Source organism: Geotrypetes seraphini, chromosome 4 (assembly GCF_902459505.1).
Source record: "Geotrypetes seraphini chromosome 4, aGeoSer1.1, whole genome shotgun sequence".
Classification (NCBI taxonomy): domain Eukaryota; kingdom Metazoa; phylum Chordata; class Amphibia; order Gymnophiona; family Dermophiidae; genus Geotrypetes; species Geotrypetes seraphini.
The window spans coordinates 298,460,125-298,487,057 of NC_047087.1; the positions used below are offsets into that span (position 1 = coordinate 298,460,125).

The 26,933-nt window shown below is 45.6% G+C and overlaps 1 protein-coding gene across 4 annotated transcripts in view; it reads left to right on the forward strand.

Annotated features, from left to right (window-relative positions):
• Nucleotides 1-26,933, forward strand: part of LOC117359623 (glutathione S-transferase omega-1-like) — a 53,810-nt gene that overhangs the window by 19,594 nt on the left and 7,283 nt on the right. Inside the window, exons 3-6 of one of the 4 annotated variants that reach the window (XM_033942776.1) lie at nucleotides 2,755-2,977; nucleotides 6,283-6,384; nucleotides 21,738-21,838; nucleotides 22,628-22,954. In XM_033942776.1, coding sequence (XP_033798667.1) covers nucleotides 2,755-2,977; nucleotides 6,283-6,384; nucleotides 21,738-21,838; nucleotides 22,628-22,781 — 580 coding nt within the window. In that variant the 3' untranslated portion in view covers nucleotides 22,782-22,954. Of the gene's footprint in view, nucleotides 1-2,754; nucleotides 2,978-6,282; nucleotides 6,385-21,737; nucleotides 21,839-22,627; nucleotides 22,955-26,933 lie in introns of those variants that run through there. The other 3 variants (XM_033942778.1, XM_033942777.1, XM_033942779.1) reach the window with 3 other exon arrangements.

A 26,933-nucleotide genomic window follows, 5' to 3' on the forward strand; every position in this document is an offset into this window, starting at 1 on the left:
GGGTTATCCTACATAGGTCGCACATGTAGAATGATCAAAACCAGGTTGACGGAACACAAGAGTAGACTTCACCAGGCTGTCGAGTCGGCTCCTATGGTTTCCCATTGTTTACAATTGGGCCATGAATTCCAACACTTAACATGGATGGTGCTGGAACAAATTCCTGATACCTATAGAGGAGACAGAATGACACAACTCCAATTGAGAGAACAACATTGGATTTTCAAGCTTAACACGGTCATTCCGGGGGGTCTGAATGAATGTGTGGAGTGGAACACCATAGTTTGAGCTAGTGGTGACTCCTCCTTGTTTTTTCTTCTTAACCTTTTTTTCTTCTTAGTTGTTTTTGATTGGTTGAAAGTGGCTGATGTCATTTTGGATCTGCTTTTAAGCCCAGTCAGTTGCTTCTGCGGGCTCTCCTGCTTCCCTCCCAGCCGGTTCTGCTCCAGCCTTAAGATCCTGATGAAGGGTTTCACCCGAAACCAGTTGATCCTATGACTATTCTGGTCTCCCGCAATGCTCATTGACTTCATTTGGCTCGCTTTAAAAAGCTAAGTTGGCTGTGGTTTCATTTTGTATCTTGGGGATTAGGCTGGGGAGGACTCTATGAGTGGGTTTTCAGTTTGATTCACTCTCTCACTAGTTCACTGTTTGTGACTTATTTATTGTTATTAATTCTGCACAGTTGATTTTGCACACTAGGGACGCCCGATGATGGTGTGCAGGCGGGGTGATTCACCTCCGTCTTTGTAAGTGGAAGCGCTGGAGTTTGTTCTCCCGTCGCTAACAACCTCACACTGAGAGCGCCCCTTTCCTTCAATTGATATTTGGTACCTGTGTGGTTTGGTTTGTTAGGAGTGATTAGCTGACAGACACACTCATAGAGTCCTTATTGACATTTTTGCCTCCTTTTTGTATCTTTTTAAGCACCTTTTGGCAAACTTAGAGGAGCTTATAGTTTAGCTACTATATTATCCAACAGTACTCAATTAATTGAATCTGTATTAAATACAATGGAATCTTGGATGCAATAATTCAAGCTGAAATTAAATTGGGAAAAGACTAAATTCTTTTTTGTATCCACTCAAAAGATCGACTTTGAACCAACAATTAAGATCAATCCAGTGTCATTTAAAATAAGCCCTACAATTAAAATTCTGGGCGTTATTTTTGATCAGTGTTTGACTATGAAAGCTCAGATAGATGCAGTGGTCCAGAAGAGTTATTATACTCTGTGGAAACTTCATACTGTCGGATCTTACTTTGATGCTACTGCTTTTACTCTCTTAGTTCTTGAGCCTACCAAGGTATGAGCGACGCAGAAATAGAAGAGAAGATTAGATTAGATAGTTCAGACACTACTTCTGAGTATTTTGGATTATTGTAATGTTATATATTTGATAAGTACTAAGAAAAACTTGACTAGACTGACCTTGGTCCAAAATACAGCTGTAAGAACGATTTATGGCCTGAAGAAGTATGATCATGTCACTCCTTATTATCGTGAGTTGTATTGGATCCCAGTAGAGGCATGGGTTATTTTCAAGTTGGGATGTTTATTATAAAGTAGCTTTTGGTGCCGCTCCTTCATACCTTGTTGAAAGATTTGTGATCATGACTCGTGAGAGGAGCAGAAAATCTCCTGCCCTATTTACGTTCCCTTCTGTAAAAGGTTGCGAGAGTAAGAGACATCATGGGCATTGTCTCTTATCGGGCTGCTTCTTACAACAATGACTTCCATCCATTATTGATAAGATCTATATCTTATAAGCATTATAGAAAACTGTTGAGGACTTGTTTTCTCCAAATTTCTGACTAGCTAAATTTCTGACCTGCTAAATTTTCTTCGCATCTCGCTAATACTGTAATTTCCCATAGCATAATCTTTTGTTAACCACTTTGAACTAATGGCTATGCGATCTAGAAATCTGCTATTATGTTATGTTTCTTACAAGTGCGTAGCATTCTCTGCAATCTGGAAGTTTCTAATGAGGTTTCTAACGTATGGAAGCATCCAAAGCCTCCATCGCGCGAAGGGTCCAGGAGAACATTCTTTACGCTTACTTGATGGCAGGGAAGCGGTTGGCGGAGGAACTTCATGACCATTCAGCCAGAGCGATGGCTATTTCTTGGATTCAGTCCAGAGGTTTTTTCCTTGGAGGAGTTTTGTCATGCGACTACTTGGTCTTCCAAGAATACTTTATTTCAGCATTATCAGTTGGATGTGGGGGCGCATGCGGAGGCTGCATTTAGTGCTTCTGTTGTTGCGGAGTTAGCGTTTGCTTCCCACCCAGCTTGAGGATTGCTTTGCTACATCCCATTGGTCTCTGGATTCATCTGCTGCTGTTGCTAAGGAAGGAAAAATTATGTTCTTATCTGTTAATTTTCTTTCCTTTAGACGCAGCAGATCCAGAGCCCCACCCTTTCTGGATATTGACTGTCGGTTTTTTCTTTTGCAATTTTCAAAATCTGTTATTATTGATAGTTGTATTCTGTGATTATTACCTTTTGAAATTTTTTATGGGAAATAAGTTTTTTACATGCTAAGCATATTGATGTTACGGATGCTTGGGCAAGGAGCAATACTGAAAATGCAGGAGGTGTGCCAGCCAATAGGACCACCTGTTAACCAGTTTCTCTATCTACACCTGCTAGTAGATGTGTGCTATCCCATTGGTCTCCAGATTCATCTGCTGCGTCTAAAGGAAAGAAAATTAACAGGTAAGAACATAATTTTTCCTTTTTGCTTTTCAGATATGAAACAATTAATGTCAATCTGATCAGCAAACCTGAATGGTTCCTGGAGAAAACACCACTTGGCCTGGTCCCAGCGCTGGAAACTGAAAAGGGTCAAGTGATCTATGAATCGCCAATTATATGTGACTATCTGGATGAAGCTTACCCTGAGAAGAAGCTGAACCCTGTAGACCCTTATGAGAAAGCAAAGCAGAAAATGCTGCTGGAAAACTTTTCCAAGGTATGTAGTCGCAAACATTGACAGAACAATCTCTTTACTTTTAGTCAAAATAGACAAGAACCCTTATACAGTGGTACCTTGGATTACGAGCATAATCCATTCCAGGAGCATGCTCGTAATCCAAAATGCTCGTTATCAAAGCGAGTTTCCCCATAGGAACTAATGGAAACTCGCTTTGATACGTTTCCCCCCCACCGAGGCCAGCAGCGCTGCTCCCCCCCCCACGAGAACCAGCATTGCTCCCCCCGAAGGCCCCGCGATCCGACACCCTCCCTGCCGCCATCGGGCACCCCCCCCCCCCCCCCCGCCACAACCTGAAGTCCCCCAGAGCCCTCTTCTTACTTTAATGTAGCACTGGCATGTCGGCATCCTCTTCTGTGCTGGCCTTGAAAGGCATGTGCGCATGCTCAAGGCCTGTGAGTTTACATTCTCTCCGAGAATCTTGGAGAATCTCAGAGAGAACGGGAACTCACAGGCCTTGAGCATGCGCACATGCTCAAGGCCATCACAGAAGAGGAGGCCGACATGCCGGTGCTACATTAAAGTAAGAAGAGAGCTCTGGGGGAATTCAGGTTGCGGCGGGGGGTGGGGTGCCGGATCGCGGGGGGGGGGGAGGGTGCCAGTTCACGGGGGGAGGGGGGGGGCGCTTGGTTTCTGAGGCGCCGATTTTGCAAATGTTTTGCTCGTCTTGCAAATCACTCGCAAACCGGTGCACTCGTAAACCGAGGTACCACTGTATAGCTGGTGGCATTTAATTTGTTCTTGATATACAAGTTTCAAGTTTATTATAAAATTTGATCAATCGCTTATTCCAAATTCTAAGCGATGAACAAATCGATAAAATTACAAAATTAGGGGAGACAAACATAACTAACAAAAAGACTAAATCTTACAAAACATAATAAAAACCAGCTTTGCAAACATAATAAAACACAAGGAAAGAATAGGAAAAGAAATACAATCTGATTAATAAAAAGAAAGACAATTAAGATCAAAAACAATAGGAAGGGGAGGGACAAAAACTCTCAAAAGATATAAAGATAAAATGAAACTCCTAGGCAATTCATTTAGTCATTAAATGCATCTTTAAAAAGAAAGCTTTTGAGTTTGCTCTTAAATTTTTCCAAATTTTTTTCCTCTCAAGTAAATTGGAAGGGAATTCCATGTTTGAGGAGCTGTAATGGAAAAGATGGATTGCTGTCGTGTGTTGTTAATTTTAAGGGAGGGAATGGTTAATAAATGTTGGTCATTAGACCTCAGTAATCTAGATGAAGTATAAGGAATCAGTGCTTTGTAAATAAAAGCTGGGGTTTTAGATATCGGAGATTTAAAGATGAGCAAACTTAATTTGTACATTATACGATGTGCGACAGGAAGCCAGTGTGCTTTTTTAAGTAAAGAAGTCACATGATCAAATTTCTTGGCTTTCATAATAAGTTTAATTGAAGCATTCTGGATGATCTGCAAACGCCTGATTTCCCTTTGAGCCATTCCCTTAAATAGGGCATTACAGTAATCAATTTTTGAAATATATACCACCAATGTAAGTTATGATTTTGTCAAGGGTGCTTTGGGATCTCACTAGGCACTGTAGTCAAAATAGTATCTGTACTATGATGTAGCCTGAAACCAGGTATTGTTCTATATTACTTGTCTGACACTCTGACTGAAGATGCTGGTTGGCAATGGAATGGGCTCAAAGTGTCAGTGGAAATGGAGTAGAACAGTATTCTGCAATAGCACTTTTCTGCTTCGCTAAAGTCTGGACAGGAGAAGCAGGAACTGGCATTGTGTGTGTGTGGGGAGGGGGGGGGTGTTGAAGCGAAGAGCTGTCAAGAAGCAAGGATGTCCAATCATCCCTCTGAAACAACAAGAAAAAGCAAGGAGGTTGTCTTTTCAACTAATAATAGTCTTTATTAGAAACAAAAGGTCCCAACAAGGATCCCAGTTTCGGTGTTTAGAAGACGCCTTCTTCAAGGAACACTTTGCTGAAAACAACGCAGAGTCAAAAAAGGTTGTAAACGGGAAGAACCGTGTGCAGGCAAGCTGTACTGAGCTGAATGCTGGGAAAGTTCAGCACAGTATAGGTTGCCTTCAAACGATTCTTCCCGTTTACAGCCGAAACTGGGATCCTTGTTGGGACCTTTTGTTTCTAATAAAGACTTTATTAGTTGAAAAGACATTCCCCTTGCCTTTTCTTGTTTCGTTTGTATCTCAGGTGAAGGGCTCTTCTGCCTATCTGCCAATCGTCACTCTGGCCAATAAGTGACAGGTGCAGCGTTTGATTCCTTGCGGTGTTTCTGTCCCTCATCCCCTCCCCACCAACTCTCCACTGAAGTGTATTTCAGACCATTCAGCTTAACTGATCTACCTGCAGCAGCCCAATCTGGGTAGAAATGCATTTGTTTTTTCTGGCTTCAAAAGTTGATGGCTCCTAGAAATCTCTGTGCATATTTTGTTGCTGTGAAGATGAGGGAGTAGGTCATATGGAAACAGTATGACCACTAGGACTGAAGTTGCTCTAAATGGAACTGCATTACATACAGTATGTCATTCACATCAGGGTTAGAACACTCGCATAATTATGCCATCTGCAAAAGTCGAGATCTAGTTACAAAGCCTACATATTCATTTCTTATTTTTCATAGTTCTGTTTGTCCATACAGAGTTTTATTTGTATGGGCCAACACTGGAAGAAATTTCTCAATAGGAAAACGGCAGTTTTAATTGTGTACATAAGTGGTGATGCTTTTCTTCTGGTTTTTCCTTTTGAAAAACAAATATGTGCTGCTTTTCCCTTGCTGAAAGGAGGACCTGTTCTACTTGTGTGAACATTTTTACATAATAGGGTATGGCATTATTCTGATACTAGGGACTTGGATTGGCCACCGTGAGAACAGGTTCCTGGGCTTGATGGACCATTGGTCTGACCCAGTAAGGCTATAAGGCTTATAAGACTAGAATTTTCTTTTTTTTCTGGATTTCCTTAGCCCTCTCTCCCTCCTCCCAGTTCTAAGCGGATTCTTTAAATCTAAGGAATTGAAGCACTTTCACATCTGTATTAGTCTTGCATATTAATTTGAAACTGCTTATAGTCCTTGCAAAAAGGATCTGGTTCTTTAAATCCATAAGGATGACCTTGGTGCAGCCTGGAAAAATCTTTAGAACTAGCCTTGGTATGCTACGGATCCTCCTAAACTAAAGTGTGCATAGCAGTTTCAGGCTGTCTGCATCATGCTTGTACATTCAGTAGCTTAGTGCTGTCTTATGTAGTCCCATAATCTTCCATTTTTGGGTTTTCCCAGTTGAGTGCTTCTGCAATCAAGATAATTAAGCCATTGAAAACTGGAGAGGAGCTTGCTGCAGCCAAGGCAGCATTCAAAGAGCATCTCATCAAGTTTCAGCAGGTATGTCTTTCAGAAGCAGTACATGGTGCCTGGTGTGTATTAGTTGCTTCATTCATGAAGGGAGCTTTCTTTCCAAAATAATATTTTCCCAGGACAAGCAGGCAGCATATTCTCCCATGTGAGTAATTTCATCCACGGATCCCTGGTACGGACAGCATTAAAAGTGCATCGCCACTTTAAGAACTTAAAGTTCGCAAACTGCCCGTACTGTGCATGCGCGAGTGCCTTTCCACCTGACGTAGGCTCGCGGTACCTCAGTTCTTAGTTTTCCGCAGATCTAAGAAGTCGTGTCTCTGAATGTGGTTCAGTTTTTTGCCATTTGCCTTTCCACTCGCACACATTTTTTTTCTTCTACTTTTATACTCTAAGAGTACTTATATTTTCTATTTTAAAAAAAAAACGAAGAAACTTTTTTTTTTTTTTTTTTTCCTTATTCTTGCGGGTTTCGGCTGGCGAGGCTGTTTGATTTTCCTGAGCCATTGAGTTCAATTTGACTGAGGTGTTTTTTCTGTCAATGTCCCAGCTGTTATCTGGTTTTAAAAAGTGTTGCAGGTACCAAAGGCCAATTCTTTGTCAATACTCTCTAGACCGGTACAGCTTCATTGACAGGTAATAGCTCAACATAGAAACAGACGGCAGATAAGGGCCACGGCCCATCCAGTCTGCCCACCCTAATGACCCTCCCCTACCTTTACCTTGTGAATAGATCCCACGTGTCGATCCCATTTGGCCTTAAAATCAGGCACGCTGCTGGCCTCAATCACCTGAAGTGGAAGACTATTCCAGCGATCAACCACCCTTTCAGTAAAAAAGAACTTCCTGGTGTCGCCTCGCAGTTTCCCGCCCCTGATTTTCCACGGATGCCCTCTTGTTGCCGTGGGACCCTTGAAAAAGAAGACATCTTCCTCTGCCTCGATGTGGCCCGTGAGATATTTGCACGTCTCGATTATGTCTCCCCTCTCTCTGCGCTCCTCGAGCGAGTATAGCTGTAATTTTTCTAACCGTTCATCGTACGGGAGATCAGCAGGTGGAGACTGAGACCAAACTTTTGGTTATAGTACTTAATAACTGTCCCTCCCTCTATATAACAGTCTTCTTAGTCGCCATGCAGGTGGATTGGTGAGCTGTACCCATCTCCCCTTGTTAGGGCTGTTGGAATTTGTGTAGGTCTCCTGGTCCCTGTTCTGGTGCCGGGCTGTGTTTGGGGGTCTTGTGCTGGGTCCCTCAGGTTCCTCACACCCCTCTTCCTCCACCTCCCAAAATTTTGTAGAGGTGCCTCAACTGTAAGCCTTGCCACCAATACAGGCAAGGCATACAGCTTTGAGAGCCAGTGGAGTCTGTTCTGTTTAAAAAAAAAAAAAAAAAAATCCTGAGGCAGTGCCGGTCTGAAGAGTCTCTCTTCAGTGCTGAGTAATTGTATTTTTGTTAACCTGTACTTTTTATTTTACAGGCTAGGTTGTGTATTGTGCAATGAGCACTTTCACCGGGAGAAAGTGCTCACTGTGCTCCAAACGCGAAGCACTTGGCGGCCGACCTGTGCAAGCACTGTGCAGGCCGCCACGAAGGGGAATCCTCGTCGGCATCAGGTGTCGGCGTCCAGGCATCCTCTTCGAGTGCTTCGTGAACTGGCAGCTGACAGCGGGGAAGCCCAGGCGATCGTGGGCCGGCACTATCAGTTTTGTGCTCTTCCCTTTGATCTGGTCACGGCTCTGTGGACGTTCAGCAAGATTATGGTGGTCGTGGCAGTGGCCTGGCGCAAGGAGGGCATTCTGATTCACCCCTATCTGGACAACAGGTTGATCCACGCAAAGTCAATTCAGGAGAGTGCCTGGGTTACAGCTTGGGTTGTGGAGTTTCTGCAGTCACTGGGATGGGTTGTCAACCTGTCCAAAAGCCAGTTGGTCCCGTCTCAGTGCCTGGAGTACCTTGGGGTTCTTTTCGACACTGGCTTGGGGAAGGACTTTTGCCGGAGGCCTGTATGGCCAAATTGCAGTCGCAGATTCACCTTCTGGTGGCTTCCCAATATCCTCGGGCTCAGAGTCTTCTCCAGGTTCTGGGGTCGATGGCGGCTTCCTTGGATGTGGTTCATAGGGCCCGAGCTAGAGGTCTGCATGGGAATGGGGATTGTGGGAATCCCATGGGGATCCCCCTAAGCCCACAGGACTCCCATGGGGATACCTTCAAGGCTGATGGGACTCCCATAGGGATGGACCTGGAGTTCCTATCCCGAGCCCTACCTAATTTCCGGTCTGGTGCCAAGCTGAGCTCCTGAGTCCGACAAATCAGCAGCAACAGTGTCACGTAGGCAGTGATCTCAGCACGTAGGCACACAGACTCTTGTGTGCCTACGTGCTGAGCTCCATGCCTACGTAACAGAGACTGTTGCTGATTCGTGGGGAGGTGTCACGTGCAGGGCCTGGTTCTGCTGCACGAGCCGCAATCTGGCTCAGAGCTAGAGCTAAGCAGGAATCGGTGGATGCCAAGGGCTGCTGAGCCGAAGCTGTAAAAACCCAGTGAGGAGCTGCGACCCGGGACCCGGGATTTTGGACTGCAGCAAGTGAGGATGAAAACTGCTCTGCCATTACCAGAATGATGCAACCCCGTGAGCTTGGATGGTCTGCTTTGTCTACCAAAATTTGCCATTTCTTTCCCTCACTCTGGCTCTCTTATTTCTTATTCTGTCACTAATTCTATCATCTTTCTCTCTCATCATTCAGCATTTCCCCCTCTCTCTCTCTCTCTCTGCTCCTCTTCTATCAAGCTTTTGTCCTTTCTCTCTAGTATCTTCCCTCTCCCCCTCTTTCCATCCAGCATCTGCCCTCTCTCTCCTGCTTCTGCCCAGCATCTGATCTGTTTCCTCTCTTCCTCCTTTCTGCCCCCCTCTGTCACCCCATCATCCACCCTTCTCCCTCCCCCTTCCATCCAGCATCTGCCCATCTTTCTCTCCCTCCTTTCAGCCCAGCATCTGCTTCATTTCTCTTTCTCTCCATTCTATTCAGTGTCTGCCCCATATTTCTCTTTCTTCCCTTCCATCAGTATCCTCCCCCTCTCCTCCCTTCCATTCAATGTCTTCCTCCCCTCTCCTTTTCTTTACATCCACCATTTGTCTTTTTCTCTCTCCCCATACATTCCAGTTTGTATGTTATCTTTCCCCTTTCAGCTAGTGTGACTGATCCTTCCCCCCTTTCTATCTATAGTCTGTCTATCTATAGTCTGTCTACATCCAGTATCTACCCACCTGACACCTCAGCCACCACCAGACTGACACGAAGCCTTCCTTCCGACATCAGCTCTGACTTCAGAGGAAGACTTCCGGGTCGGCTACATATGGTGTGCTGCAGGCTGCCTCCAACCCCTGCTGTTATCTGGACTCGAATGAAGGGGTGGGAGGGAGTGCATTTATGGACACAGAAGGCATGAATTTTGAAGAGAGGATGGAGGAAGGGAGGGAAAGAGATACTGAAGTGGGAGAGGGAATGCGTTTTTGGACACAGAAGGCATGAACTGAGGATAGAGGAAGGGAGGGAAAGAGAAGCTGAGGTGGGGGAGGGAATAGAAAGGGAGAATTGGGTGTGTCAGTGAGCGGGAAAGAGAGATGGTTGTGTATACATGGGGAATGGAAGAAAGAGGAGAATTTTTGGTCATAGGGAGGGAGTGAGGTACAGATGAGTGAGAAATGTGGTGGAAAGGGAACAGTGGGACAGATTGAAAGGGATGCAAGAGGGAGGAGGCATGTTGGAACATAGTGGTGAAGGGAATGGAGAGGTGAAATGGGCCCGTTTTGCCGTCGGAGAATCAGAATGAGTATCTTAATACCTAAAAGTGATACAAAAAAAGTGTCACCATCATGTACTTGCACTCAGCCCCGTTAATCTACTGCAGACAACCCAACCTTTGCCACTAAAATGACTTCAACTTTTCAGCAAGCTGATAAAATATTCATCTTAAATAACAAGAAAATAACCTAACACTACGCCTATGTAATTTACCACTGGCACCACAGCAGTAACCATCATAAGCTCATAAATGACATGTGCTTGCAAAAAAATCTTAACTCTAAACATATTAATAACACATACTTTCAAAAATCATTACTGTGACTCCGAAGAGCTTGATCCGTTTGTACTGTCCTGCCAGAGCACCTGAATAATGACGTCTACAAAACTACCCCATGCTGCGGCAAACTTAGTCTACCACGCCCCCTTCTTTTGGCAACGAGGCTTGAATTGACTAACTCGCAGCTTCCGCAATCACAAAACTACTAAAAATACTCGTGAAAGAGACAGCGTGCGTCATCTTGCCGAATGGCAGTGTGAAGCAGAAGCTCCATAAGAACATAAGAACATAAGAAGCGCCATCTCCGGATCAGACCTTCGGTCCATCAAGTCCGGCGATCCGCACACGCGGAGGCCCCGCCAGGTATACACCTGGTTTATTTTATAGCCACCCTATCTTTATATGCCTTTCTCAAGGAGATATGCATCTAGTTTGCTTTTGAAGCCTAGGACTGTCGATTCCGCAATAATCTCCCCTGGGAGAGTATTCCAGATGTCCACCACTCTCTGTGTGAAGCAGAACTTCCTGACATTAGTCCTGAACTTGTCCCCCCTTAGCTTCATTTCATGTCCTCTTGTCCGTGTCAAATTGGACAATGTAAATAATCTTCTCTGCTCTATTTTGTCGATTCCTTTCAGTATTTTGAAGGTCTCGATCATATCCCCACGCAGTCTCCTTTTCTCAAGGGAGAACAATCCCAGTGTTTTAAGTCGATCCTCATATTCCAGTTTCTCCATACCCTTCACTAGTTTAGTTGCTCGTCTCTGCACCCTCTCCAGCAGTTTTATATCCTTCTTTAGGTAGGGAGACCAATGTTGGACGCAGTATTCCAAGTGAGGTCTGACCATTGTCCTATAAAGCGGCATTATTACTTTCTCCGATCTACTCGAGATTCCTTTCTTTATCATGCCCAACATTCTATTTGCCTTCTTTGCCGCTGCCGCGCATTGTGCCGACGGCTTCAGGGTCCTATCTATCAGTACACCCAGGTCTCTTTCTTGTTCACTTTTTCCCAGAGTTGCACCTGTCATTTTGTACTCGTATTCCTTATTCTTACTGCCTAAATGCATTACCTTGCATTTCTCCACGTTGAACCTCATTTGCCATTTCTCCGCCCATTTTTCTAACCGACACAAATCGCTCTGGAGTTCCTCACTATCCTCCTGCGATCTGATTGCCCGGCAGAGTTTTGTGTCGTCTGCAAACTTGATGATCTCACTGGATGTTCCGTTTTCCAAGTCATTGATATAAATATTAAAAAGGATCGGCCCAAGTACCGAGCCCTGGGGTACACCACTAGTCACTTTCTCCCAGTCAGAGAACTTCCCATTTATGCCCACTCTCTGCTTTCGGTTTTCCAGCCATTTGCCTATCCATCTTTGTATATCTCCCTCTATGCCATGGCTTTGTAGTTTCCTGAGAAGTCTTTCGTGTGGAACTTTGTCGAACGCTTTCTGGAAATCCAAGTATATTATGTCCACCGGCTTTCCACTATCAATTTGCTCGTTCACGGTCTCAAAGAATTGGAGTAAATTCGTCAAACACGATTTCCCTTTCCTGAATCCATGTTGACTGGGTTTCATCAAGTCGTGTGTGTCCAAGTGCTGAACAATGCTATCCTTGATCAGTGATTCAATCATCTTGCCGGGGACAGACGTAAGACTCACAGGTCTATAGTTGCCCGGTTCTCCTCTCGATCCTTTTTTGAAAATTGGTGTGACGTTTGCTTTCTTCCAGTCGTCTGGTATCTGACCTGTTCTGATTGACAGGTTTGCAAGTTTTTGCAATAACTCTCCGATTTCAACCTTCAATTCCTTCAAGACTCTCGGGTGAATTTCATCCGGTCCAGGGGATTTGTCACTTTTAAGTTTGTCGATCTGGTAGTATATCTGATCCAAGTTCACTTCAACTGTGGTGAGGCTGTCCTCTATTTCTCCTGTAAACAGTTTCTCCGCTTCAGGTATTGTTGAGGTGTCCTCCTTCGTAAAGACGGAGGCAAAGAAGGAATTTAGTTTGTCTGCGATTTGTTTATCTTCCTTGATGTACCCTTTTACTCCCTTGTCGTCCAGGGGTCCCACTGCCTCTTTTGCAGGTTTTTTCCCCTTCACGTATCTAAAAAAGGGCTTGAAGTTTTTGGCCTCCCGGGCTATTTTTTCCTCATAGTCCTGTTTTGCATCCCTCACCGCTTTGTGACATTTCTTCTGTTCATCTTTATGTTTGTTCCAGGCTTCGGTTGTCTTCGTGCATTTCCATATTTTGAAAGAGTCCTTCTTTTCTTTTATGGCTTCCTTCACCTGTATGGTAAGCCATGCCGGTTCTCCTTTGCCTTTAGTTCTCCGATTTTTAGAAATCCTCGGAATGTAGAGATCTTGTGCTTCTGCAATAGTATTTTTCAATAGGCACCATGCCTGATCTACTGTTTCAAGTTTGTCCACCATCTTCTCGAGTCGTTTTGTTACCATGGCTCTCATGCAATCGTATTTACCCTTTTTAAAGTTTAAGGTGGTGGTTAAGGTTTTGGCATGTTTCCTTTTCCCGATGTCCAGTTTAAAGTTGATTACATTGTGATCACTCGTTCCCAATGGAGCCCTGACTTCTACTTCTGTTATCGGTCCCTTGAGACCATTTAGGACTAAGTCGGGCTTTTGCTACTTTTGAGCTTGGCGCTTCCAAAGTGCGTTTTTTTTTTTGCCACGAAACACAACGGCCCGGACCCCCTCTTTCATGGCGACCCGAAAGCGCCTAGATAAATTTAAATTCTTGGGTGATCCGCCGGAGAAATCGGGACCGGAGGCGGCAGGCAGCATGGGGGAGAAAAAGAAAATGGCGGCCGGACCGGCGACTCAATCAGAGTCGGAGGATGAGGGGATCCCCGATCAGCGGGGGGAGGTTGGTGATGCGCCCCAGAAGTCCATCACGGACTGGTTTAAAGAACTGAAGGCGGAAATTGTTGGGGTGCGAGGTGACGTGCGGGCAGCGATTGCGGAGCTGCGGTCGGAGGTTGGTGAGCTGGGAGCCCGAGTATCAGCGTCGGAAGACCACGTGGCTGCCCTCAATACGGTGGTGACCTCTAATTCTGAGACCTCGGCTCGCCTGTCGTCCGAACTCCGGGACCTCCAAACCCAGGTTGAGGACCTAGAGAATCGGTCTAGACGCTGCAACCTGCGCTTTAAGGGCATCCCTGAAACAGAGGAGTACAGGGATTGCAAGGCAGTGGTACGGGACTTTTGTGAGCATTTGCTGAGAGCTGATGGAGCTGACCTGCCTGATACTATAGTGCTGGTGCGTGCCCATCGCAGTCTGGGAGCTGCACGAGCCCAGAGCACTCGTGATATCATTGCATGCTTTGGGGACTTTACGTTGAAGGAGCGGATCTTATTGGCTGGTCGACGACAAGCTACACTCCGGTGGAAGGAGTTGGCGGTGGGAGTATTCCAGGATCTGGCGTGGTCTACCTTGCAGATGCGCAGAGCGTTTAAAGATGTCACCTCCGCCTTACGCTCTGGGGGCCATAAATTCCGTTGGCTCTTTCCCTTTGGGTTGTGGCTGACCGTTAATGGGACATCTCGGAGGGTGAGCACAGTGTCGGAGGCCTGGGCGGAGATGCGAGCCCTGGGCTGTGGGACCGTGCGGGAGGAAGAACGGCCTCCAGCTGTGGCATCCACATCAGCGCAGAGTGCATCTTGGAATACGGCATTGCGCTCTGGCAAGAAACCGGCAAAACCCCACACCTGACTGGGGTTCGGATACTGTACTACCTTTACGGAGCCGGATTTGATCTTTTGGCTGTGGGGGAGCCTCTATGAGTAGGCTTGGCTGAGCTGGGGACTCTGGTTGATACTGTGACTTTCCTTAACACCCAGTTCTTTATTACATGATGTGATGTTGGGTTATATTGTTACTTGCTTGTTGAGCTTTGAGGGGCAAGGGGAGTTGTTTTTTTTTTTTTTTTTTCTGCTGGTCTGCATGGGGTTTGGGAGTGGGTGGAATGCTTGAGGGTTGAGTGCAGTTGGGGGGAGAAGGTGTGGCACGTTGGGTATGTGTGTGGATCTGCACTTTGGTTGTTTCAATGTTTTTGAAAGGGGTCATAAATGCCTTTGGGAGAGGATTGCACTTTCTGTAAGCTGGCGAATCCTAATGTACAGGGTTCGATGCAGCGTAGGGGTGGGGGGAGGGGGGGTGGGGATTGGGGGGGTTAGGGTGGGGGAGGGGAGGGCAAGGGCAGATGAGAAGCTTTTTACTGTAGGTTCGTGGAATGTTAATGGACTTAATAGTCCCGGTAAGCGTAGTATTGTGTATAAGGAATTGGCTCGCATGCAATGGGATGTTTGTATACTTCAGGAAACACATTTGAGGCCTCGTGATGTGGCGGTTTTACGTTCCAACACTTATGACCAGATCTGGACACACCAGGGGTTGACACCAGGGAAGAAAGTGGGGGGCTTGGCCATATTGATACGAAAGGGACTAGGGCTTGTAGTTGATCAAGTTTATCGTGATGGCGCGGGGAGATGTTTGGCTCTTGTGGCTACTATACAGGGCCGTACCATCACCCTTATCAATTTGTATGGCCCCAATACAGGACAAGCCAGTTATTTTGGGTCTATTAAAGAAGACCTGGTTGGTTTTGTGCAGGGGTCAGTGTATCTTGGTGGGGATTTTAATGTTACACCTGATGTTATTTTGGATCACTCTGTGGGTGGGACTCGGTCACCGTCTAAGGCTGCTAGACGGGCTTTACTGTCTTTATTTTCTTCTCTGGGCTTGGTAGACTGCTGGAGGTTGTTGCACCCCACGCAGCGTACCTATACTCACTATTCACATGCACATAGATCGTATGCACGTATAGATGGGCTGTGGGTCCATCGTAATTTGTGGGGAGGGATATGCCGGGCGGAAATTGGAGATATTCAAGTCTCTGATCACGCGCCGGTGTGGGTAACTTGTGCGGGTTATTGGGCCGGGGAGGGACGCCGTTTTTGGAGACTTAACGAGTCTTTATTGAAGGATCCTGTTGTGGTTCGGGAGGTAAGTGAGACAGTAGATCAGTATCTCCAGAATAATGATAATGATACGGTCAATGATGCAATTTTATGGGATGCCCTGAAGGTGGTAGTTAGGGGTATTTTTATAAAATGGGGTGCTCGTTATAAGCGTCGGCGGGCTCAGCGCTCATTGGCGCTTCATAAACGACTGGAGCGGTTGGGGAGGCTGCATCAGAGACACCAGGACCCCTTAGTATATGAGCAACTTGTTAAGGTACGGGCGGAGCTTTCTTTACTACAGATGGAGGAGTATGAGTTTTTGAGGACCCGCTTGAGGCAAACGGTTTATGAGTATAATAATACACCTGGATCTCGCCTGGCTAGGTTAATTAAGTTGAAACAGGCGAGAGCGGCAATCACGACGATACGAGATGGGGGGGGGGGACGGTGCGTCGTACTGACTCGGCCATTAGGTCGGTTTTCCTTAAATTTTATTCTGATTTGTATGGGACTTCGCAGGGAAGAGATCCCATGGCTACTGAGGGGTACCTATCGCAGTTGCGGCTTCCTCGACTTTCCGACGAGGATAGGGAGTTGCTTAATGAGCCTATTGAGTTAGGAGAAGTCATGGGAGTCATTGCTAATTTGAAGTTGGGGAAATCGCCCGGCCTGGATGGGTATACTAATCAGTTTTATAAACTATTTCGCGAGGTTCTTGCTCCGTTGTTGGTTCGGGTTGCAAATGGGGTGCGGGAAGGTTCCCCGTTGCCCTCCACTATGGGGGAGGCCGGGATTTCGATCCTGCTTAAGCCTAACAGAGATCCGCTGGGGTGTGGGTCATATCGGCCGATTTCGTTGCTGAATACTGATGCAAAAATTCTAGCTAAAGTTCTAGCTCTTCGTCTGGGTCTGGTGCTGCCTTCTTTGGTGCATTTGGATCAATCTGGTTTTGTTCAAAAACGACAAGTTTGTGATAATATTAGACGCACGTTACAACTTATGTGGGCTGCACAGAGGACATCTGCTAAAGTTGCCTTATTGGCGATTGATGCCGAGAAGGCTTTTGATCAGGTTGATTGGGAATTTTTATGGCAGGTGATGACGCGGATGGGGTTGGGAGCTTTGTTTTTGACCTGGGTGCAGGCCTTTTATGCTGCACCAAGAGCCACAGTGTGTATTAATGGGGTTTATAGTGACTTTTTTTCCATAGGGAGAGGCACCCGACAGGGTTGCCCTTTGTCTCCTCTGTTGTTTGCTCTCTATATGGAACCTTTGGCCACTCGTATTCGGGAACATGGTGACTTATTGGGGGTGACGGTGGGGGATATTGAACATCGTTTGGCACTCTTTGCTGATGATGTGTTATTGTATGTCCGGGATCCGGAGGACTCGCTACCGATTTTAGTTGATCTTTTTTTGGAGTACGGGCAGGTTTCGGGATTTACGGTAAATATGGATAAATCTGAATTGTTGAGTGTAACCTTGGGGGTGGAGGATCAACGAAGATTAGCTGATCGGTTTCCTTTTCGCTGGGCACCTGGGGTTATTCGCTATCTGGGGATCCGTATACCTACTGATTTATCCCAATTGTATACAGCTAACTATGCAAGGATTATTCATCAAGTCCGAACTGATATTCAACGATGGAACGGGTTTTGGTTGTCTTGGTGGGGTCGCATTGCAGTTTTAAAAATGAATGTCTTACCCCGCTTGCTCTTTCTCTTTCAAACACTGCCGGTTGCAGTCCCGTATTTGGTGCTGAAACAGTTACATGCTTTATTTTTTCGTTTTATTTGGCAGGGGAAACCTCCTCGTACTTCTAGAGCTGCTTTGTGGGCGGCCAGGGATAGAGGGGGGCGTGCGGTACCAAATTTGTTGTGGTACTACCGAGCTGCTCAGCTGCGGCTCTTATTAGATTGGGAGATCGCGGATTTTAAGTTGGCGGTGCGCCTGGAACAGCATTTTGTGGGACGCCCCTGTTTGAAACATTGGCTTTGGTCTTCCTCGATGGGTATTAGGAAATTGGCTGTTCCAGGGAACCCGTTTTTGGAACATCTTTTGAAAATGTGGTGTGTTACTAGAAGGCACTGGGGGGCTGGGGTAGTCCCATCGATTCTTGGTGCGATGCGGGAGGAGCCAATGTTCCCGGCCGGTGGGGAAAGCTCTGTTTTTGTGCGGTGGGCACGATTGGGGTTATATACCTTTCGCGATGTGCTTCAGAAGGGGGTCCTGGTGTCTTTTGAAACCTTCCGGATTAGCGCTGCCTTGCCCGAGGGAGATTTTCTGGCCTATTCTCAGATACGTCATTTTCTTAACTCTCAGAAGTGGGATAGGGGGCCCATTCAATCTCTCGACCCTTTTGCTCATATGTGGGTCACTCTTAGGAACATGCCTAAACCCATCTCTGTTCTTTACCAATATATACGGGGCTCTTTTTCTTTTCCGACTCTCTATCAGCGGGTTTGGGAGGTGGACTTGCACTGTAATTTTTCTGAGGTGGAGTGGTCTAGAATTCACATGGAAGTGGGCAAGGCCTCCTCTTGTGCACTTATTAAGGAAAATGCCTATAAAGTTGTCCTCCGCTGGTACTATACGCCTGTCCGTCTCCATCGCATGTTTCCCACTATCAAGACTCAAAGTAAACAAAGCCATGGGACCAGATAACCTGCATCCCAGAATGCTCAGGGAGTTAAGGGAAGTCCTGGCAGAACCATTATCTGTTCTTTTCAATCTTTCCCTAAGCACAGGAAGGGTCCCCTTGGACTGGAAAACCGCCAACGTAATCCCACTCCACAAAAAGGGCTGCAGGACAGAAACAGCAAACTACAGACCAGTGAGTCTCACGTCTATAGTGTGTAAACTCATGGAAACACTGATCAAACAGAATATAGACACAATCCTAGACGAAGAAAAACTGCGTGATCCACACCAACACGGGTTCACCCAAGGTAGATCCTGCCAATCTAATCTGATTAGCTTTTTTGACTGGGTTACTAGACAACTGGATGCAGGAGAGTCACTGGACGTAGTGTATTTGGACTTCAGTAAAGCATTTGATAGCGTCCCTCATCGAAGATTACTGAACAAGCTAAAATCGATAGGATTAGGAGACACTCTAACTACATGGGTTGGGGATTGGCTGAGCGGCAGACATCAGAGGGTAGTGGTGAATGGTACTCCATCTGAAGCATCGGACGTGATAAGTGGAGTGCCGCAGGGCTCGGTCCTGGGTCCGATTCTATTCAACTTATTCATAAGAGATATGACGCAAGGACTTAGGGGAAAGGTATCGCTGTTCGCTGACGACGCCAAACTTTGCAACGTAGTAGGCAGAAGCTTATTACCTGATAATATGACACACGATCTACTGCTGCTGGAACAATGGTCAACTACTTGGCAGCTTGGCTTCAATGCTAAAAAATGCAAGGTAATGCACCTGGGAAAGAGTAACCCACGTAGAACTTATGTACTAAATGGTGAGACCTTGGTTAGGACCACAGCGGAACGCGACCTAGGAGTGATCATTAGCGAGGACATGAAGGTTGCCAATCAAGTGGAGAAGGCTTCCTCCAGGGCAAGACAAATGATGGGGTGTATACGCAGAGGTTTCGTCAGCAGGAGACCTGAAGTTGTGATGCCGTTGTACAGAGCCATGGTGAGGCCTCACTTAGAGTACTGCGTTCAGTTTTGGAGACCTCACTACCGAAAGGACGTGCTGAGAATCGAGTCGGTGCAGCGAACAGCCACCAGGATGGTCTTGGGGCTCAAGGATCTCACGTATGAAGAAAGACTAAAGAAATTGCGACTGTACTCACTTGAGGAAAGAAGAGAACGGGGAGATATGATTGAAACGTATAAGTATATCACGGGACGCATCGAGTCAGAAGATGATATCTTCCGGCTCATGGGACCCTCGACCACCAGAGGGCATCCGCTGAAAATCAGGGGAGGGAAGTTTCGTGGCGACTTCAGGAAGTATTTCTTCACCGAGAGAGTTGTGGATCATTGGAACAGACTCCCACTCCAGGTGATAAAGGCCAGCAGCGTGACGGATTTTAAGAGAAAATGGGATACTCACGTGGGATCTTTAAGTGAGTAAACTCAGGGGGGGGATACATGGAATGGGCAGACTTGGTGGGCTATAGCCCTTTTCTGCCGCTTTTTTCTATGTTTCTATGTTTCTATGATATGGGGACCTTTTTGCATATATGGTGGGACTGTCCTGTTTTGAAGCCATTTTGGAGGAAAGTAGTGGAATGTTTATCACACTTGTTACAGATTTTATTGCCTTTTTCTCCACAGGGATGTTTATTAGGCCTTTACAATGTTAGTCAATATTCCTGGCAAACTAAGCTCCGGCGCTGGGGTTTGGCGGCCGCTAAATGCTTGATTGCAGCTCATTGGAAACAGGGTCTGGCACCTACTCATTTGGATTGGACTTTAAAGCTTCAGTTTATTTTTCAAATGGAACTGTCTATTGCAAAACGTCATGGGTACTTTTATACTTACACCCGGACTTGGACACGAATATTAGAAAAAATCGAATCTTTATATTGAGCTTCTTTCTGGGGGGGGGGGGGAATAGTGCTTGAGGGGGACGTACCTGAAGAAACAACAGGGGGTCCCTCCTGCAGGGTGCTGATGCTGGAGGGGTGGGGGGGGGGTACTGTGGAGTCCTGGTTACTGATAAATATTGGGGGCTTGTTACTAATGTTGGGAGCCATTTTTGATATTTGTACTGATGGGGGAGCATTCTGTGTATTGGGGTGTTTATTAGCTGCTTGCTTCACATTTGTAGTCCCTGATATTTATATTCTGGTTTGTATATTTTCACACTACAAAACTTTCAATAAACATTTATTGATAAAAAAAAAAATACTCGTGAAATAACAAGACACCACTACCCATATAAACCATGCATAATCAATGTCAAAGGACAAAACACTCACTCCACTATCGCTACATATTCTTTCATCACATTTCTATGCACTCACTCGTCAACAAAACTTGCACAAATTTCAAAAACTCTTCTGAAACACCTCCACCTATAAAACCCTCCCAGCTGCTATATATTTGCTATTACAAAAACCTTTCCACTCTATAGTTCTATTTAACCCAACTGGCTCTGTTGAATGCAGGTGGTGTATCCAGTGCTGCTCCCTTTGTGTGAGCAGTCTTGTCTACATTGCCACCCCTCCTGCCGGGTATAACCATGCCAATTACTATGGCTTTAAAACAATCAAAATTGTGTCCAGTAACCTGGCAATGTTGTACTAGGGGTGCACCAATTTTATGTGTAAGAACTGATGCTCAGTTAATCTGACATGGAGTGACCGTGTGGTCTTGCCCACATAGACTATTGCACAAACAAATCAAAATGTAAACTACATTTCTAGATGTGCATGTTGTTGCATGTTCTAATGGTACACTTTATTGATTTTAACTGTAGCAATGCTGTAAATGTGATGTGAAACTGTTTAAGCAACTCCATGTTTGCATGATTTAGTTGCTTTGTTACATAAAATAGTAAAGACCATAGAGACTGTGGCACAAAAGACCACACTGAGACTCATGGAAAGACCACACTGTGGTAATAAAAACCACAGAGACTCTTGGAAAAAGAAAGGGCATTGCAAAACTATACTCCCCCCCTCCAAATCCTTGGTTTCAGTATCTGTGGATTCGGTTATTTGCGTTTTTTTGGCCCAGGGCCCCTCCTTAGTGAATTGCTCTGTCCCTGACCTCCCCAGACCTTACCTGGTGGTTAGCGGTAACGGGCAGGAGCGATCTTCCTGCACTCCTGCCCCATGCAGAGCTGTCATCGAAAATGGCTGCTGTGAATTCCCGTGGTCTCATGAGACTACAACAGGAATTCATGGCATCCATTTTGGATGACGACTCTGCATTGGGCAGGAGTGTAGGAAGATCGCTCCTGCCCCGCGTCACCGCTAGACCACCAGGTAAGGTCTGGTGAGGTCCGGGAGATGAGGGTGGGTCAGAGTCAGCCCAAAAGTTATTCACAAATTTTCCACAAATTTTGGCTCTGCCCCTAACTCCCATGAGTGTAATGCAGAATAATCTCAACTAATAATCCCAGCAACTAGCTAATCCCAGAAAGTGAATGTAATGTAGCAGAATGTGAATAAGAAACTGTTTTAAATATATGATGTATTTAATTGGTGGAAATGCTGACCAAGAATGAAAACTTGGAACACAGTTGAACAGTTCAGAATAGTTATTGAACACAGTGTTTTGTGTTTTCATAATAAAGATAGGCCTGGTGTGTGAAAGGATTCTGTATTTGTTCCTCAGTTAATACCTGACACACTGTTCCTCGGTGGAGATTCTGTATCTATGATTGACTACATGGTTTGGCCTTGGTTTGAACGACTGTCAATGTTCGGTGTGGAAGAGTAAGTCATACATTTTTTTTATAAGATTAAAAAAAAAAACTTGAAGCAAGAAAAATATGGCATTTTAATGGAAACTGATATACAGAAGTCAAAGAAACTTGATAATGCTAGAACAAATATGTTCAAAAAAAGAAAAATATCCAAAAGACATTATAAAGTTGCACTTGAACATTTGGATCGCCAAAACGGCCAAATTGCCATTTTTGAAACCTACTTCCTAAAAGGTTTTCTATGTCATTCTCAGCAGTGTGTCTAAATTTCATGGGGTGTGTTAGAGGCATGTTTTGGATGGGTTTAGAACTCGGCCATTGCGCCAGACCTGTTTAAAAAAAATTAAGTGTAAAAAGGTACCCAAACTGACCACATGACCACCAGAGGCATAAAGGCATGGCACCCCCATATTTTTCAAATGGTCACTTACCCTCCCTCCCACCCCGTAAAATCCCAGTTAACTTGTATTCAGCTAACACTCTCAACCAACCGGCAAAAAAAAATGGTCTCCTGTGCTCCTGACCCAACAACCTCCCTCCCTCCAGCCCCCAAAGCATCAGTGGCAGTCACAACTAACTCTGTCTGTATCTCTATGTCTCTATATCTCCATATTTATCTTTATCTCTCTCTTTCTCTATAGCAGTAGACCTCACTCTAGTCCCTGAAGCAGCAGCAGCAGCCGATCCTTCTTATTATGACCCCCAGTGCAAGATAGGATGCTGGGCTGATGGACCTGTTGCACAGACTCAGTATGGCACTTTGTCACCCTCTACCTTAATGTTTTCATTTCTTCAACAGGACTATACATGACGTTCCAAAACTAGAAAAATGGGTTGAAGCCATGATGCAGGATCCAGCTGTGAAAGCACTGCTGATCAGCACTGACGTTTACAAAGGCTTTCTGAAGTTGTTCTACGAAGACAAACCGGAATGTGCAGACTTTGGGCTATGACTTTTTACTGTCCGTCCTAGTATATTCAGGCCTCCTTTTTACTTTTCTAGCACTATAGAGTGTAGTATCCTACTTGCATGTCTTCTTGAAAACCATGTTTTTCGGTTTGTGCTGGCCTGACAAAGAGGCTTTATGCTGATAAATATTAGTTTGTAAAATTTGAAGCTGGATCACTTCTAAAGCTCTAATCATTTCATAAGCTTTTATTCCAAGTTATCTGCACTAATGTGATAGCTGGTGACTTCAGCTATTGTGCCCGTTTTCTCTGAATTCAATGCTGGAATCAATGATCTTTACAATGTGGTGAAAGCTGTGTCTTGGGCAGAACTATAGGGTAGAAATTTTATAATATACAATCTCATCAAGCAACAGCAAGAAACTTAAACTCACCATAGCTTTTTTTTCTTTTTGAACAAAATGAGGCAAATGTCTGGTTCAACAACTTAGACAGCCATGGCTCCCCCTCCCCCCATTTCCCCCACAACATGGAATCAGATAAGGCTTTATAGTTATAAAGTGAGTGAAGTTACAGCAAGAATTTGTATATTGGCCATGTTTAACTTATTCTTGCTGTACACTACCATGAGTGAATTTCTTCAAAAAGGCAGTAAATACTAAATAATTATAATAATATTCAAATAACAGTATGTAGTATGGTATAGTATGTCAAAACAATACACCAGTAGTTTAGCCAGCCCTGCAATTTTGGGAAGCCCAGGAGTAGAGCAGGGGCAACTTATTAAGAACATAAGAATTGCCATACTGGGATAGTCCATCAAAGCCAGTATCTTGTTTCCAACAGTGGCCAATTCAGGTCCCAAGTACCAGGCAAAAACCCAAATAGTAGAAGCATTCCAGAGCTCATATTGTGATGTCATTATGCCTCATTCCACCAATTCCTAAAAAACTCTCTCATCAGTGATGTTACAATGGCTTGATTATCCTTTACATAAGAACATAAGAGCTGCCATACTTGGACAGACCGAAGGTCCATCAAACCTAGTATCTGTTTTCTAACACTGGCCAACCCAGGTCCCAAGTATCTAGCTAAATCCCAAGTAGTAAAACAGATTTTATGCCGCTTATCCTCCCACCTCCAGGGGCACTAACAGTACCTTTGCTGGTGGGGATACCTTGGGGGTAATTCTATGCAAAAAATTACATTCTGGAAAAAAATCTAAACACTCAGTTATACAACACAACCACTGTCTCTCTTAGCAGTAGTTAAAGTTTTATACATGAACTTTTTGATGGATTTGCAACTTTTTTTTCTTCCTGGATCAATTTTAGGTATATTCCCCTCCCCCTGATATTCCGCTTACTGTCACTGGATAAACTATCCCCCAGTATTCAGCAATGGAAGTAAAACCTGGATGTCTCAATCCACCCTCCTTTTTCTGGAGCTATATGGTAACCCTACATTCTTTAGTATCTCTCCAGACCAATACAGTTCACTGATGGGTAATAGCTCACCATGACCAGCAGGTGGAGACCAAGACAAAACTTTGGCTGTAATACAGCTGTGCTTCCTGTCTAGTCTAACCAGTCAGTTCTCAGTTTCAGCAGGTGTGGTAAGCTGTGCCAGTCTTCCCTCGGTTAGTGTAGGCCTGTTAAAAGTTGTTTAGTGGCCTTCTTGTCCCTGTTTGGTGCCAGACTGAGCTTGGGTAGACCCTTTCAGGGGTCCATCTGACCTCGGATGTGTCACACTCGATGGGTCATGCATTGAGTTCCACCCCCCATTTCCTACACCTCCCCAAAATTTTTCTAGAGATGCCTCAGCTGTAAGCCTTGCCATCGATACCGGCAAGGCATATGGCTTAGAGCAGTGTTCTTCAACCTTTTTACACCTATGCAGCGGCAGAAATAAAAGAATTATTTTGTGGATTGGCATCAGTCTGTGGACCGACAGTTGAAGAACACTGGGCTAAGACCCCGCCCATCTCTACCAATCTCCACCCCAGACCCCACCCCCATAATAGTACTAATTGTAACACTATTTTTTCCATTCATTTTTCACAGATACACAATATAATCTTATTAACAACACATAATGGTTAACCATAACATTAAACTGCACAAAGCATACTGACAGCAGATGTAAATTTTAAAAGCTGACATAATCCAATCACTAAATTAAAAAATAAAATCATTCCCCCCTACCTTTATTGTCTCCCTCCCTCCATGCTTTGCCTTACCTTCTGGCCTCCTCCCACTTAGCCATTTTATGCCGCCCCGGTGTTATCTTCAGGCCGGCTCCCTCTTCCTCACTGATACAGTGCACAAAGCTGTGGACAGCGGCTCCTTGCGCTTCCTGTGCTCATCTGGAAGCCTTCCCTCTGACGTTGCAACGTCGTAGAGAAGGGTTCAGGCGCAGGACATGTGTAGGAGCCACTGCCCGTGACTTTGTGCATTGAATTGGTGAGGAAGAGGAAGCTGGCTCGAAGATAACGCTGCATCGATCGCACCATAGTTGAAGAACACTGTTTTGGGCCTGATGCACGTGCTGACCCTGTGGACCGGCACTGATCCACGGACCGGCAGTTGAAGAACACTGGCTTACAGAGCCAGTGGAGTCTGCTCTGACAAAAAAAATAAAATCCTGAGACAGTGCCGGTCTGAAGGGAGCCTTCAGTTCATTGGTGTTGCTTTTTATTGCTAACCGGCACTTTTTCCCTTAGCTAGATTATGTATTGCGCAGTGAGCACTTTTAAAGGGAAAAAGTGCTTATTGTGCTCCAACCATGAGGTAGATGCAACCGGCCTGTGCCCATGCTGTGCTGGCCGCTGCAAAGGAGAATTCTTGTCTGCTTCTGGTGCCGGCGTCCAGGGAAATAAGGTTTCCCTTGCTGCCGATTGCTGCTGGGACTCCCTTACCGCTGCTGCCGACTTGCCTGCTTTAGTGGCAGGGACGGTTCAGGCTTCTCAGCCGCTACAGGCCTTGGGGGCATGTTTTTTGGTGGGAAGCGCCTCCATTTTGGCTGCAGCCTCAGGTGACCTTCCCCCTGTATTGGAGAGACAGGGGCAGGTTTCTGCTGGATCCCATGCTTTTGCAGTGAGCTCCATTGGGCCGCCAGGGTTTTTTTTCCCCCCTGATTTTGTTTTCACCTTGGGTAAGGCTTATCTTCAGGTGGCCATGGGTCCCGCTTCCACCCCGAGAGTCTCGGGGAGGTGTGTGTTCCTTCTGTGTCCTCTCCGGTTCGGCCCTACTTCAGTACTGGTTTTGTCCTCGTCTCCTCTCTTGTCCAAGCAGCCGAGGGTCTCTTGGGATGATTTTTCTATGGTGTGCAGTTTTTTCTTGATGAGCACTTGGATCCTTTGGGAGACCTCCAGGATCCTCTTGGAGAGGGGGGGGAGACTGATGCTGCTGACGAGGATGCGTCTGTAGTGCGCATCTTTTCAGCAGGAAGAGCTCTAGGAGCTTATTCTTCAGAACTCCTCGGTGTTGTGTTTCGAGGAAGACACAAAGGAGCCCCTGCTTCAGGGGATCTGCTCTTTTTCCTATGCATCAGGATATTTGGAATATTGTGCTTGTGCAGTGGAAAGCGCTGGAAGCGCCCTTTTGTTTTGTGCGCTCTATGGCTTGCCTGTATCCAATCCCAGAGGGGGATAGGGATACCTTGAAGTTGCTGGTGTGGGTGCAGTGGTCTTGGCTATCATGAAGCAGCTTACGGTGCCCGTTGAGGGCGGCTCAGCCTTGAGGGACTCTGAGGAGCGTAGGTTAGAGTCCCCCCTTAAGCAGAATTTTGAAGTCGTTGCCCTTACGGTCCAGGCGGCAATGTGACGGTCTGGTAGCTCAGGCTTGTTTTCAATGGGCCAAGCGTCTCCTTGACTTTGAGTCTGATGACTGGTCTTGGTGGAACAGGAAGTAGCCAAAATTGAGATGGATGTTTCGTAATCTCTCTAATGCCATGTGTGATCTGTTGCAGCCCAGTCCATGGCTCTCGGGGTTGCTGCTCGTTGTACTTTGTGGCTCTGGCTTGGTCGGCGGATGTGGCATTTAAGGTTAAAATGATGAAATTTCCCTTTCAGGGATTTTTTTGTTTTTTGGAGGGTTGGTGAGGATTTGGACAAGTTAGTTCAGCCCTTAATGGACTCTTAAGGTGCCCCGTCTTCCTGAAGACCGTGCCTGCCCGCCTGCGCAGGGTGGCAGTGC